Source organism: Zonotrichia leucophrys, chromosome 1 (genome assembly GCF_028769735.1).
Source record: "Zonotrichia leucophrys gambelii isolate GWCS_2022_RI chromosome 1, RI_Zleu_2.0, whole genome shotgun sequence".
Lineage (NCBI taxonomy): Eukaryota > Metazoa > Chordata > Aves > Passeriformes > Passerellidae > Zonotrichia > Zonotrichia leucophrys.
This window is the reverse complement of record NC_088169.1, coordinates 72,416,978-72,429,432: the sequence shown is the minus strand read 5'-3', so window position 1 is coordinate 72,429,432 and position 12,455 is coordinate 72,416,978. Positions and strand designations below refer to the sequence as shown.

Sequence of the window (12,455 nt, the reverse complement as noted above, 5' to 3'; positions counted from 1 at the left end):
TCTACTCTAGAATAAAAGATAGCACATTTGATGTAGTTGGAAATAAAAGCACAAGTTAGATTTTTTTTTTTAAAGAAAAGACTAAAAATTATTTCTATATTAAAAACTAGGAGAAATCCATACTAAGGAATAAAAAAGCCTTGAATTCTGGGGACGTTCTCTAAGAAAGGATCTGGTATTAGAAGATGACATTATTGTTGAGGTGTAAAACTGAGTGGTGTCATTTGAAACAGAAACTTGTTCAGATCTTCTGAGAAGAAAGACAGCTTCCTGTATTAAATTTACCCTCTTTGTTATATGATTTTAGGCTTACTGCATATTCTTCTATATTTCCCTAAAAAGGTTAGAGGAGAACACTCTTCTAGCTGTACTTGACTAAAAGGCCACATCTTTAGTAGTAATATACATAAACATCCTACAGAAATTTATATTTCCTAACATTTGCTAGGGAAACATTTTGGTTTTGAAATTGTAAATTCTAATTAATAATTACTACAATGTCCTTATGTTAAGGACAATACACTAACAAGAACTCATCTAGCAGTCTGGAGCTGAACATGCGTTCCCTGAGTCCCACCTTAAGAAGCCTGAAGATCTCTGAAAGAACCTTTACATTGATAAAAACACTGCCTGAGGATTGTCTGTGTGTGTATCAATATCTGGGATTGCCCAAGAAGCAAGCACCAGCTGGAGACAGATGCCTGACCATGTTCCCTCCCTATTCTCAGTGTGCCTCCTGTGTTCAGGGCAGTAGGAAAAGCGGCACAAGAACTGGTTTACATCAGCCTCACACTGCCCCAAGAGATGTAGAGAGTTTCCATTTTCTTTGTGCCATCTAAATGCAAAGAAAGGAGAACAGTTTGGCAAATTAATTGCCCTGGTATATTGACTGTGGCTGTCTGACATTTTTAAAATGTTTGGACTGTGGGCTAAAAGGCTTGGATAATGCTGGTGTGCATGTAGATACAGACGGTTGCACACTTACAAAAGGATTTTTTAATGCCAGACAAACTGAAAAGAGGGAGCATGAGGAAAATATAAGTAGGTAATGAGATAAGAACAGTGGTCTCAGCTTTCAGAATTCCCATATAAGTACAGTGAAATTTCACAATGAAAGCATTACTGTTTTTTGGGGTGAATTATTTTTATATTTTTAGTGGGTTTTCCCTTTTTTTTCTTTTGGTTGGTTTGAGTTTTTTTTTTTTTTTTTAGTTTTAAGGACTCTGAAGCACAGCAATATCTATGTATTTAACTAATGTGACAAGTTTTAGTGTGTCCTAATCAAACATAATCACCTCTATTTTCTACTAGGTACTACACTGATCAATGGAAAAGCTTTCTAGGCAAGAACTTGGAAAATGATAAAAGCATTTACCATCATTATTTTTGCTTTTGAGAATGATCTATGTCTCTACAGCTCATCAGTCATCTCTTGTAAAAACAATGTGGCACTTTGATCAAACAGCCAACAATAGCTTCCCGCAGAAGGTAAAGTGTTATGAGAGGCCATCAGATAGAAATCACATTTTCTCTGAACAATAGGAACCCAGAAATGATGTGCTTGATTTACTTGCAAATAAAATCATGTGAAAGGTGATATCCTCGCAGAGGTTAAGAAGACAGCGATCCTTTTATTCACCTTTCTGCGTGTTAAACAAACTGCAGCGTCACGTGGCAGCTGAGATGGAGTGTCTACGCAGTGATAAAGAGGCACATTCCAGCCCCACGAAACATAACTGCCACTGTTGAAAAATTACCTGCATTAAACCTTACACTTATCCCACAAATTTTAAGAGCAAGATGTGGGAGTTTGATTTTGATTACAGGCCTCTATCTGTGTGGCAGGCAAAGGTCTTTAACCTATGTGTTCTGAATGTACAAGGTACATAGTTTCATCAATGTCATGCCTCATTGGGTCAATGTAGGATTTTATCTAAAACCTGAGGCTTTTCAGTTTACACTGTATATGCAAACACAACCTTTTACTGGTGCTCTCTGCCTTTTGTTTCATTGAGAGGATCTATGGTATTTATAGAAAAGGGAGCTGGAGACATCTTAGACTTATTTCACTCACTTAGATTCCTATTGAGCTGAGGTCTTCAAAAGGGAAAGGTTGTTTATTTGAAGACTGGTATGTACCAGAGCCACTGGAGCCAAACACTTTTTAGTCTACTGATTGCAAAAACATTCATTTTTAAGAGGGCTGCCACACATTCTCCACTTCTGAATGCAAACCGAAGCAAAACACATTATTCTACTTTATTTTTGCAGTCTGTCAATGACTGATTATTTTTGTAAAAAAGGTAATACTGATAGATAATCTTCTCTTGATGCCATGCTACAGTATGTGTGTCAAGACTCAAACAGGTATCTGCACAGTCTCATTGCAAAAGTAGCCCAAATGGTAGAGGAAAAGGCACTGGGAAAGTTTCAACAGAAGTTGGAATTTGAAGCAAGTGGAGAAGTTGCCTGTAGCTTACCATGACAGCTGTAATAGGAAAGGAAGTATTTCAACTCAGAAAATGTTTTTTAGTTGATTGGAAGTAACTTTTTCTGTGACTTGGTCATTGCTTAATTTTCTGATCAACTCACTGTGATGTCAGATAAATGCCTGAGTTGGGGTAAAGCACAGGGGTAAGGAACAAGACTAGTTCCTGTTATGCTTGCCTGGCTGAAAAAATACCTGAAAAACTCGGAAAAGCGAAGTTTTTCCTTTCCTTGTTTTCCAAAGAAATGTACCAGCAACACAGTATTAACACCACAGCTGTCCAGTTCTGTTTCCTATAAAACAAAAAAACCTATATGATTGTTATGCTTTGCATAATCATTAATATTCACCATTAATCTAAAAATATTTATTTGAACTAGAATTTTCCTAAAGATACTTGAAATTTAATTATTGTTCCCAAAGCTATCACACAGGATCTCAGAGCTGAAAAACTCTTCCACATTAACTGCTAACAGTGTATTATAAGTTCTGCTTCTAAATACTCTATATGAAAGATAAGAACAATTTCCAACCACCATCAGTGCATTTTATTATAATATTATATTATTTTTATTATTAAAATGGAGAAGGTTGCAAGTTAAATCTTTAAGAAACTTTATTCTTAGTTGAATAGAAGGCTTAAATAAAGTTAGTATCTGTAAGGAAGTTTTTAGTTAGGTATTTCTAACATCTTACAGCTATTAAAATAACATTCATGATAGTCTAATGAATGAAGCTAGGAAAATACCAACACTGATAATGCCCTATTATATTATGGTCTTACAAGGCTACTGGGAAATTTTCAGGGTTAGTGACTTTTCTATAAGTATTTTTAAAATCTGAAGAAGAAATTTCTGCACAGAAGGGATACACACTATTCCAACTCAATCTTTAACAAGCCTAAACCCACACATAATGCTGGATTTCTGCTCTATGCTTCTTTCAGCACCAGCATACTGGCATTTCTTTGAACACAACAAAACACTAAGCAACATGAAGAGAGAATTTTTTTAAGTCTGAAAGGATTTCAGCATACTATTCTTATGACATCTAAATAGCCTCTGTGTCTTTTATCTGGTTGAAGAGGTAAGATGAAAGACAAGAGTCTATTCATAAGACGTAATACTAATGGTTATTTAGCTTTCAGCATCATCAGTAACAAGTCCCATTAGTCCCCCGTGTTCCATGCTTACTGCATACATGACACAGTTATTTTATAGTTAAAGCAGAAACATTCCTCATTTCTACTACAAGCCACAGTTCACCAAATGCCAGTGATATGAGTTATGTATGAGTGAACCTAGAAAAAAACCACTTTTCAAGCCATATGCAAACTGCACTTACTGAACTTTTATCATTTAATTGCAGGCAAAGAATATTTAAATACCCACAAGATCCATCCTTCTGAAGTTTAAACACTTCAGATTACTGTGAAGACTGATGCATAAACATTGGTATATGCTTTTTTGAAAGCCAAAAGTCAAACATTCATGTATGCTTATTTAAAATTCAAACCCAAACTATTTATATCAGAATACAAAGTTTTTTAAAAAGAAAGAGAGAAGAATCCACATATCCTTCACTGTAGCTAGATTGTAATCTGCTTTTTGTGGGTTTTGCTTACATGTTTAAAGGACACTTGAAAAATGCAAGGAATAAATTTGCTAATGTAATTTTAAAAACTGAACTCATGATTACACAAATTAATGCTTCTAATTTAATTACTCCATATTATAATAAGTGCTGTATGAAAACAAACTGAAAAGTGAGGTTTAAAATAACCTTTTCAAAACTAAGTCTGTGACAGTGAAAGTTTTTTTCTTCTATTAACATTTTTCTAGTTACAAGCTAGAAGAAGGCATACAAACAATACCTACCTCATCTTATCTAAGATGACAAAGCCCATCCCAGGATTTATAACAAATATGCACCTACTTGCTGGCTACCTTCTTTATCAGTTGAAATTCCACAGAGAAACTGGCAGATGTCCAAACACTATGTTAGTGAGAGTTAAATATATTTTAGAACTGCAAAACAGTACATTTCTTTAAAGCACAGAATGCAACAGGAGACCACAGAGACTACACCTTAAGGGTGAAATTAAAAAAAATTGCTTTTCCTAGAGTTAATGCTATTAAATTAAAGTTCATGTTAGTACATAATTCCTTTTTGTCCACAGAATCATTAGGAGCTTTTGCTGCTGATCTGTATAAATTAGTACCGACATGACAAATCCTTGTTAGAAGATAATGAGAATTCTATTAATATTTCCAACACCTCGCCCTTGTGAGCTTGGTACACTTGGAATGTCTCTCTTGGCAATAAGAATGAAATGGTAACCCAATCCCAGGCTGCAAAGCAGACCAGACTGGTAGATTTGAGTCACTATCTAAACTGAGTGAAAGTTTGCATTCTGGTCTATCTGGCTACTTCAGGGACTGGGACGGTGCACCAAAGAACCCTTTTGATCTGTACACTTTACACAGAGTGGAAAAAGGATCCCACTGGTCTGAGTTTCATCTTGATACAAGCACAGGATGGGGCAGAGACATGTATCCCAAGTGGGCAACTCTGACATGTTCCAGAATCCCAAAGACCACACAATCTGATGCCACACAAGTCTATGAACTAATGAACATGTGTGTACATATTACAAACATAGGCTAATTTTCCTAGTAATGTTAATGCCTCCTACACTTTCAAAAGTATCATGAACTGCTGAATTATGCAATTATTCCTTTTTAAGCAAGATCAGATAACACAAGTTATTTCCTTATTACATTACATAGGCTGTTAACATAAGAGGCCTGATGCTGCAAACACTGAGTCATGGGCAAAGACCTACCTAATCCTGTAGCTTCCCACTGAGCTTTTGACATTTAGGACCTGATACTGCAGCAAGTACCAACAAGTGTCACTGAGAAGAAACTTATCACACAGTGAGATGGGATTTTCAGAATAATGTACCTAACTAATTTTCAAAACTCATCTGAAATGTTAATAGACTCACTGTCTCTAAATTCTTACCACCTTTCCTTGCAGAATTTTGCCTGAGGCACGACTGGAGAGCATTCATCATGATTAAAATCTGCAATTCCTGTTTCATGTTCTCTTGCTTGCTTCCTGAGATGGTATTTGCTGTGCAATATCTTACTTCACTTGAAATTGTAAAAATAATATGTATTTTGGATCGAATGTTTTTTTTTTAGTTAAGAGAGAAGGAGAGTGACTAGATGGAAGAACGGGCAAAGAAGTGAGGTTGGGCAAGGAGGACAATACCTTAGTTTCTGTCTGCTAGTGATGTTCCAAATATTTCCAAAGGTAAGACTAAATATTTGCAAATTTTTCTGAGTCCACTGCTCTGCAATCCTCTTTGTTTTTAAGCTGCTAGCTCAGTCAATTCACCATGCCAGGCTGCTATCCCAGCCTAGCTTCACACACCGCTAAAGAGAATTCGAGCTTTCTGTCATTTTGAGAGTCTCCCAGATGCTGGAATATATCCTAGGACTCAGTTCTGGTAAGAAAGTTTAAAAGATGTGTCCATTATGAAATAAATCCTAACAGTTACAGTCGGTCAAAAGAACTGTAAGCAGGCCAGCTAGTGGGACCAGGAGATACAGATCTCCAAAAGCAGTTCTTTTTGGCAAAGCCCAGACAGTCTCTAGTGGGCCCCAGAAAAAAAAGTGTGTACTTTGTGATAAATCAATTTTCATCCTAATGTAAATCCATACTGAAGTTTTTAATGTTTTGCAATGCACGTTCTTACTAGGTAGGATTCAAGAATACCTCAGGTCTGACGCAGAAGGGCTGAAATGTGCACAGATGATTCTACAGAGGATATAGCAGACAATATTTGAGAAGTCTGACAGAACATCTTCTAAACAATAAACAGCATTCAATAACACCCATAACTCCTATTACTGGGAGGATCAGCTCTTTTGTTAATGACAACTAATGTCATGGAATCACTCTGCTTTACAGTTAGGCCTTTTGTAATGAAGAACATGTAACTTCATGGACATCCTCAGGTTTCAGTGCATCACCCACAGCTCTGCATCAAGTTCACATAAGGAGGTACAGTATAAAAATGGTTTCCAGCTGGTGGGGCTAAAACTAATCTAGGAGTAGATGCTGCAGGAGATACTTTAAGCCCCAAACAGAAACAGGCTGAACCATGCCTTGTTCCAAGAGGGTTGACTGTGCCAAGAGTGGGGGAATGGCACTGCTGCACTGTAAAGCCCGAGGCTGCCTGACCCATGTCCTGCTGCTCCTGCCCACACTGGAGACAGCTCCTCACAGGATCCCAGGCCCTGCCTCTCTGTTGTGGCATACTTAAAAAATGTAACTTTGCACCAAAAGAAGAGATTCCATGACAGGAGGTGTGATGTGCTATGAAGCCCACTCTTTTGGGGGCAGACCTAGCCTCGAAGGCCGAGCACATCCATCCTCAGCACACACAAACCCTCTTGCTCTCAGTGCTGAAAATGGCACCTGTGGCCTGTCACCAGATCCTCGGCCAGCCCCTGATCAAATATGGTTCCTTCTCTCTCTTGAGGTTACAATGTCATCAGATCATATGGAAAAAGAAAATAATTTACTTGTCCATGAGGTAGAAAATGACGCAGCACTTTTTCAATAATCTAACATTTTAGTATCAGACAGTTTGGTTCTTTAGGGGCTTTACCTGTCTGGAGAACTTTAAAGCACATCATGCTGCTTCTTGGTTTAAAGTATCTAAAAGCTTTTCAACAGAATTCAATGTTAAATTGCTGACACAAAACATACATATTTATGTTGGAGAATATAGGTCAAGAAAAAATGTGCATTCCATCTGAACTGAGAGGTTACAAGATTAATGACTGACTCTTTGGGGAGGGATATTAATTTTAGTCTTGGACTAGATTCTTGTAAAATCTGATGTGTTGCACCCCTGTTACAAAGTACTGCTGCACTAGGAAGCGCACAGCTCCCAGCCACCACCTTCCTTCAGTTTTAAGCAGTCTTTAGTTATAGTGGGCTATGCAGACTTAGAAGGACTGAGTAGAAAACTTTAAACCAGCTAGAGATTCTAGGGAGCAGATGGGCAAGTTATGATGACTTGCACAGTTCCTGTGGTTGAGGAGATGCATCACAATTCTGCAGTGTCCGAAGGTCCAAGTGTAAAACCTTGCCTTGACTGGGTAAACAGAGAGAAATGTGTGAATTACTATTGTATGAAATTGTTCATGTGTGAGTCTAAAAGTACACTGCATATAGTCAGAAAATTTCAGTTCATAAGTTTTCTGTTTAAAAGAGATGAGTAGCTGTGTCCCTAACTATTAGTTAAATATTTAAAAAAAACCTCAATCATACTTCTCACACTTTGTATGAAAATGTATTCACTAGGGAATCCAGAAGCATATCTTTAATCATTTGGAAACGAGATAATTTACGTATTTCACAACACTCATTTCATTTCAAGAACAAATACAGAACACTGTATTGTCATTCCTTTCCTAACAGTAGCTAAAAGTAATTTGTAAGTTTACCCATTACATAAAGCATATTAAATGAGAGGTATTGAAAGTACTTGGTAACTCATTAATCTAAACTGAAGGGCCTGAGAGCAAAGTCCCTGATCTAGACAGCTGGTCTGTCCAGTAGATATTTGCCACCACCAGCATTGTTTTCACAGCCAGGGCACTAAAGCACCTTACACTGTTCGAGTATCCTTTTAAGGAACTCAGGGCAGGAACACAAAAGCAACAGGTGCTGCTCACCAGGCAATACCTTTTCAAAAGAAACAAAATCTTCTAGATCATGTACTTTCCTACTGTAATCTACAGCACTTCCAGGCAGGGAGTTTGGCTCTCCTCTTCCATGAACCACGGTCATGGGTTCAGCTGGATGTTCCATATGAAGATCAGTTCTGTCAGGAAGCCAGATGGAGAATTTCCTCCAGCCTATGGGGAGCGTGTTTGAGCTGAGGCAGTCACTGCCTCTTGTTGACTTCTGCACCATTTTTTCCAGTCTGATTAGAAAAACCAGACTCCAGTGTTTTAAGTCTGCCTGCAGCTCTCCTTCACTGTGCGCACCTCTGCTACAAGGCTGCCAGACTGCCTGCTCTGCAAAATCCAGCATGGAACTTCCCAAAAGATGGAGCCAGTTAAGGCTGGGGAGATCTTTTTTTGCTTTTCTTCCAGCATCAATTATAATACTGGAATAAGACAAGTCCTCAATTGAAATACATGTATCTGGATAAACAATTCCACTGCAATCCATTCAAGGGCCAATACTGGTGGTGAAAATTTGAATTTTAGATGTGTAAGTCAAAGTGTCTGTAAAAAGGCAGAGATAGAAGCACCCTGGGAGAACAGCAAACTGATTTTTCTTTTCCTTATATAGTAACTTGATGAGTATTAAATGGTATCACCATAAAGTAAATAAATGACTGGGACCTTTGTCTACACAGGGAACCTGCATATACCTGCTGCTTAAACAAAGTTGCAGACTACTATTTAAACTGTATTTTCCTAGGTTGGTGACATTCGCCATCTGGTATCAGAGACCGGGTTTACTTTGAAAAAACAGCAAACTCATATGCAAATTGAGAAAATGTTGTGGAAATAAAGATCCATTCCAAACACCAAAATTCTGCTGCAGTATCTCGACTTGCAAAAAACATAGTAAACTATGTCAACCATAGTCGGCCATATTTTTATGCTTTGTCAATTTTTCTTAAGGTAATACTATGATTTACCATAATTATAAAACATAAAGGGTAAAAATATATCCAATGACTACACTGTATAGTCAGATTCACTGCTTACAATGATAATCAATTTCTTTGGTGAGAAACTGAGACAGGAAGAAAATAAAAATTAAGAGAAATGTGATAATTTGGATTTTGCCATGTAGAAATACAGAGACCGTAATAATTTCAAGTTAGCTGTATTCCCCAAAGCTATTTAATTCTTCTTTCATTCTAGAATTCCATTTATAATCTTCTATGAAACTGTATTGAATAGCATTTTCTGAATACAGTAACTTCAGATTTTTCTCAATGGAGAACTCTGAAACAAACTTTGAAGCAAGACAAAAACAAAGTAGAGACATTCCGGCTCAGGTATTTAATTAGCTCACAATAAGCTTATGTGTTTATAACTAATCTGTCCAACTGTATCAAAGTTTCTCTGGAAATTTTATACTATAGCTGTGCATTCATGCAGAATAAAGATCTTTTTTCTTTCACTGTCATGGCATTTTCTTTCACTGTCATGGCATTAAGGAGCAGACAACCCCATTAATCCTAGCTATTTTAATCTGGTGATTGATGAAAAGATTCAAGAAATGAGATAGTTGTTTGTCAGTCAAACAACTTTTAACTCAACTTTGAATATACACTGAGGGAGGAAAACTTTTATGAATAAGAAGGCTTTTGTGAATCAGTTTATACCTAATAAATTTTAAGGGTGTCAGCAATAGCCACTTCCACTTTTTCCTCAGGCATGTGAAAATGTAAAGAACATGAGTAACTCTTTGTAGAAACTGCTGATGCATGATTTACAAAGCAGAGGCCTGTACAAATTCCTTACCGAATGCTTCCAATGTGAGCAGCCACTGCCTCATGCCCAGTGCAAACCGAAAGTTTACAGCTGACAGCAAGTTGCTGATGTAAGCAGCACCTTTTAGTAAGAGATGGAGACAATCCAGCTGTATTCTCCCCTTCTTTAGAATCACAGAGTCATTTGGATTGGAGAAGATTTCTACACTATTGGGTCCAACCATTAAGGCAGTACTGCCAAGTCCATCACTAAACCTGTCTCTATGCACCACATACACATCTTTCAGGGATGGTGATTCCACCATTTCCCTGGGCAGCCTGCTCCAGTGCTTGACCAATGTCAGTGAAAATTTTTTTCTAATATCCAATCTAAACCAATGTTCCCTGGTGCAACTTGATGCCATTTTTGCTTCTTCCATCAGTTGTTATATGGTTAATCAGCTTCTTCTGTGGTGTTTTAGTGTACTCAGGATTTCCCCTCTCTGTTTTCAGTCTCACTCAATGTCACCCAGGCTACAGAATATCGTCTCTGTGCTAACTACAGACTCAAGAATACACTTTACCTAAGAAGAAGGGAGGTTGAGGTGGCTGGATTCAGGGGAAAACAAAAGAGAGCAGGAACTTACCAGTCTCTTTCATTGATGAGATCTATTTACCATTTGCTAGTGGACTGCAAAACAGTGAAACTTCTTTTCTATTGGACAATCATACTCTAGGATTGTTTCTTCTAGTCTGCATCTACACTGCCTCTTTCTGGAAGTAGACTTAACTAAAATAATCCTTGCCTTTGTCACCTCAATGACAATAATCACATTTCAAACCAACTCAGAATGAGTTGATATCACTGCAACAGCAGCATTTAGGTAAGCTTAAGCTACAGATTTCCATTTGGAAAGCCTTCTATTCTCGTATGGCAATATGGAGCTCTTCCTGAGATTTTCATAAATACAGGAGAGTGGCTTTAAAGGAGAGGCTCACAGAAACAAACCAAGTGAATACACAGTCATAAAACACACTGATTCCATCCACTTCATCAGAAGCGTCAGAAATTACATTTTTCTTCCCCAGTTAGAGAGCAGTTGACAAATCATGCCCTTTCACTTAATTAAAGCACTAATACTTAGGCTTATATACTTATCTAAAAACTGAAAAAATTACAAAGTTCATGGGAAACACTACAATGTTTTTGTAAGGAAAATGTATCTCTATTTCATACCCGAAGTACAGTTTCATCTCCAGCTGCTTTCAAGTCATCTTCCTTCCCAATGATTCTCTGTAGCTGTATTTGTTGAAACATGAAAAAAGAACAGGAAAATTACAAACTTGATCTTATAAGAGCCTACTTTTTCTGAGCCTTGATTTAATTGCACCTTTTCTTAATTATACATTTCTGCAAGGTTCTCTAGTCATGACAAAATATTTGCATACTTGACAATATTTTGCTATTCAGACACACTTTTCCCTAGGAATGTCTTATCTACTGTGATTAATATAACCAAACATTAATCTATCTCTTGCAGCCCAGTGCTTACTCTATTTTTAGAGGAGATTTCCTTGCACCAGAAGCTTAGTTTTCACTTCAGAAGATTTAGAAAGTCTGGGGTATAGCATCAAGTATCATTCCAGAAATAAAAATTACCTGATTTTCATGCTGTCCTTCTAGATAGTTTTACATAGTTCTGTTACAAACATGATCTTCTGGACATGAAAAACATACCTGTTAAAATGAGGTACTATACAACTAACAATAAAGAATAATTTAATTAAATAAGAAAACATTTTTTCAGAACTGGCATTATGCAGAATGTGGTTTGAGTTTTCCCCTCCACCCTTGGAAAAAATTAATCTTGAGTGTATTAGTTAAGAAGATTTTTAGAATTACTGAAATGACTCACATTTCAAAACATAACTTCCACTGTCCCAAATAAAGTTTTAAGGTAATATAAGCTGTGCATTAATTTTCAGTACCTCAAGCATATCAGAGCTGCAAGGTTTCTTTGACTGTATTTCTGCTTCAGAGATGAACACTGCCACAAGAACGAGTGATTTAATATAGCACAAAGTACACCTACCTTTCAGATGTTTGCATGAATCCTCAAAAGGACAGCAGAAATGAAAGAACAAGGGACTTAATACATTTCAGGTAGAGATATGGAATTACACCAATCCCTCTGGATTTGGAGACTTTAAAAGATGCTTTTAAAGCTCAAGAATTTCAAAACTGCTGGTTTGCTTCTCAGGCATTTCTGACTGATTCCTCAACCTGCTCATTAAAACCTGGGAAAAGTTCATTACCAAATTTCCACAGTAATTATCCTGGGGAGATTTTAGATCTCTCCTTTGTTGTTAGTTTTGTTTTTGTTGTGTTTCTTTTTTTTTTCTTTTTTGTTCTTCAGAGAAGCAGTATGGGCTTGTAAACAATAA

The 12,455-nt window shown here is 37.1% G+C and overlaps 1 protein-coding gene across 4 annotated transcripts in view; it reads right to left on the bottom strand.

Annotated features, from left to right (window-relative positions):
* Window positions 1–12,455, bottom strand: part of MICU2 (mitochondrial calcium uptake 2) — a 136,052-nt gene that overhangs the window by 14,599 nt on the left and 108,998 nt on the right. For 3 of the 4 annotated variants that reach the window (XM_064717407.1, XM_064717416.1, XM_064717435.1), the window contains 2 exons: window positions 11,248–11,310; window positions 2,684–2,781 (listed from right to left, as the gene is read on the bottom strand). In XM_064717407.1, coding sequence (XP_064573477.1) covers window positions 2,684–2,781; window positions 11,248–11,310 — 161 coding nt within the window. The remainder of the gene's footprint in view (window positions 1–2,683; window positions 2,782–11,247; window positions 11,311–12,455) is intronic. The other variant, XM_064717426.1, reaches the window with a different exon arrangement.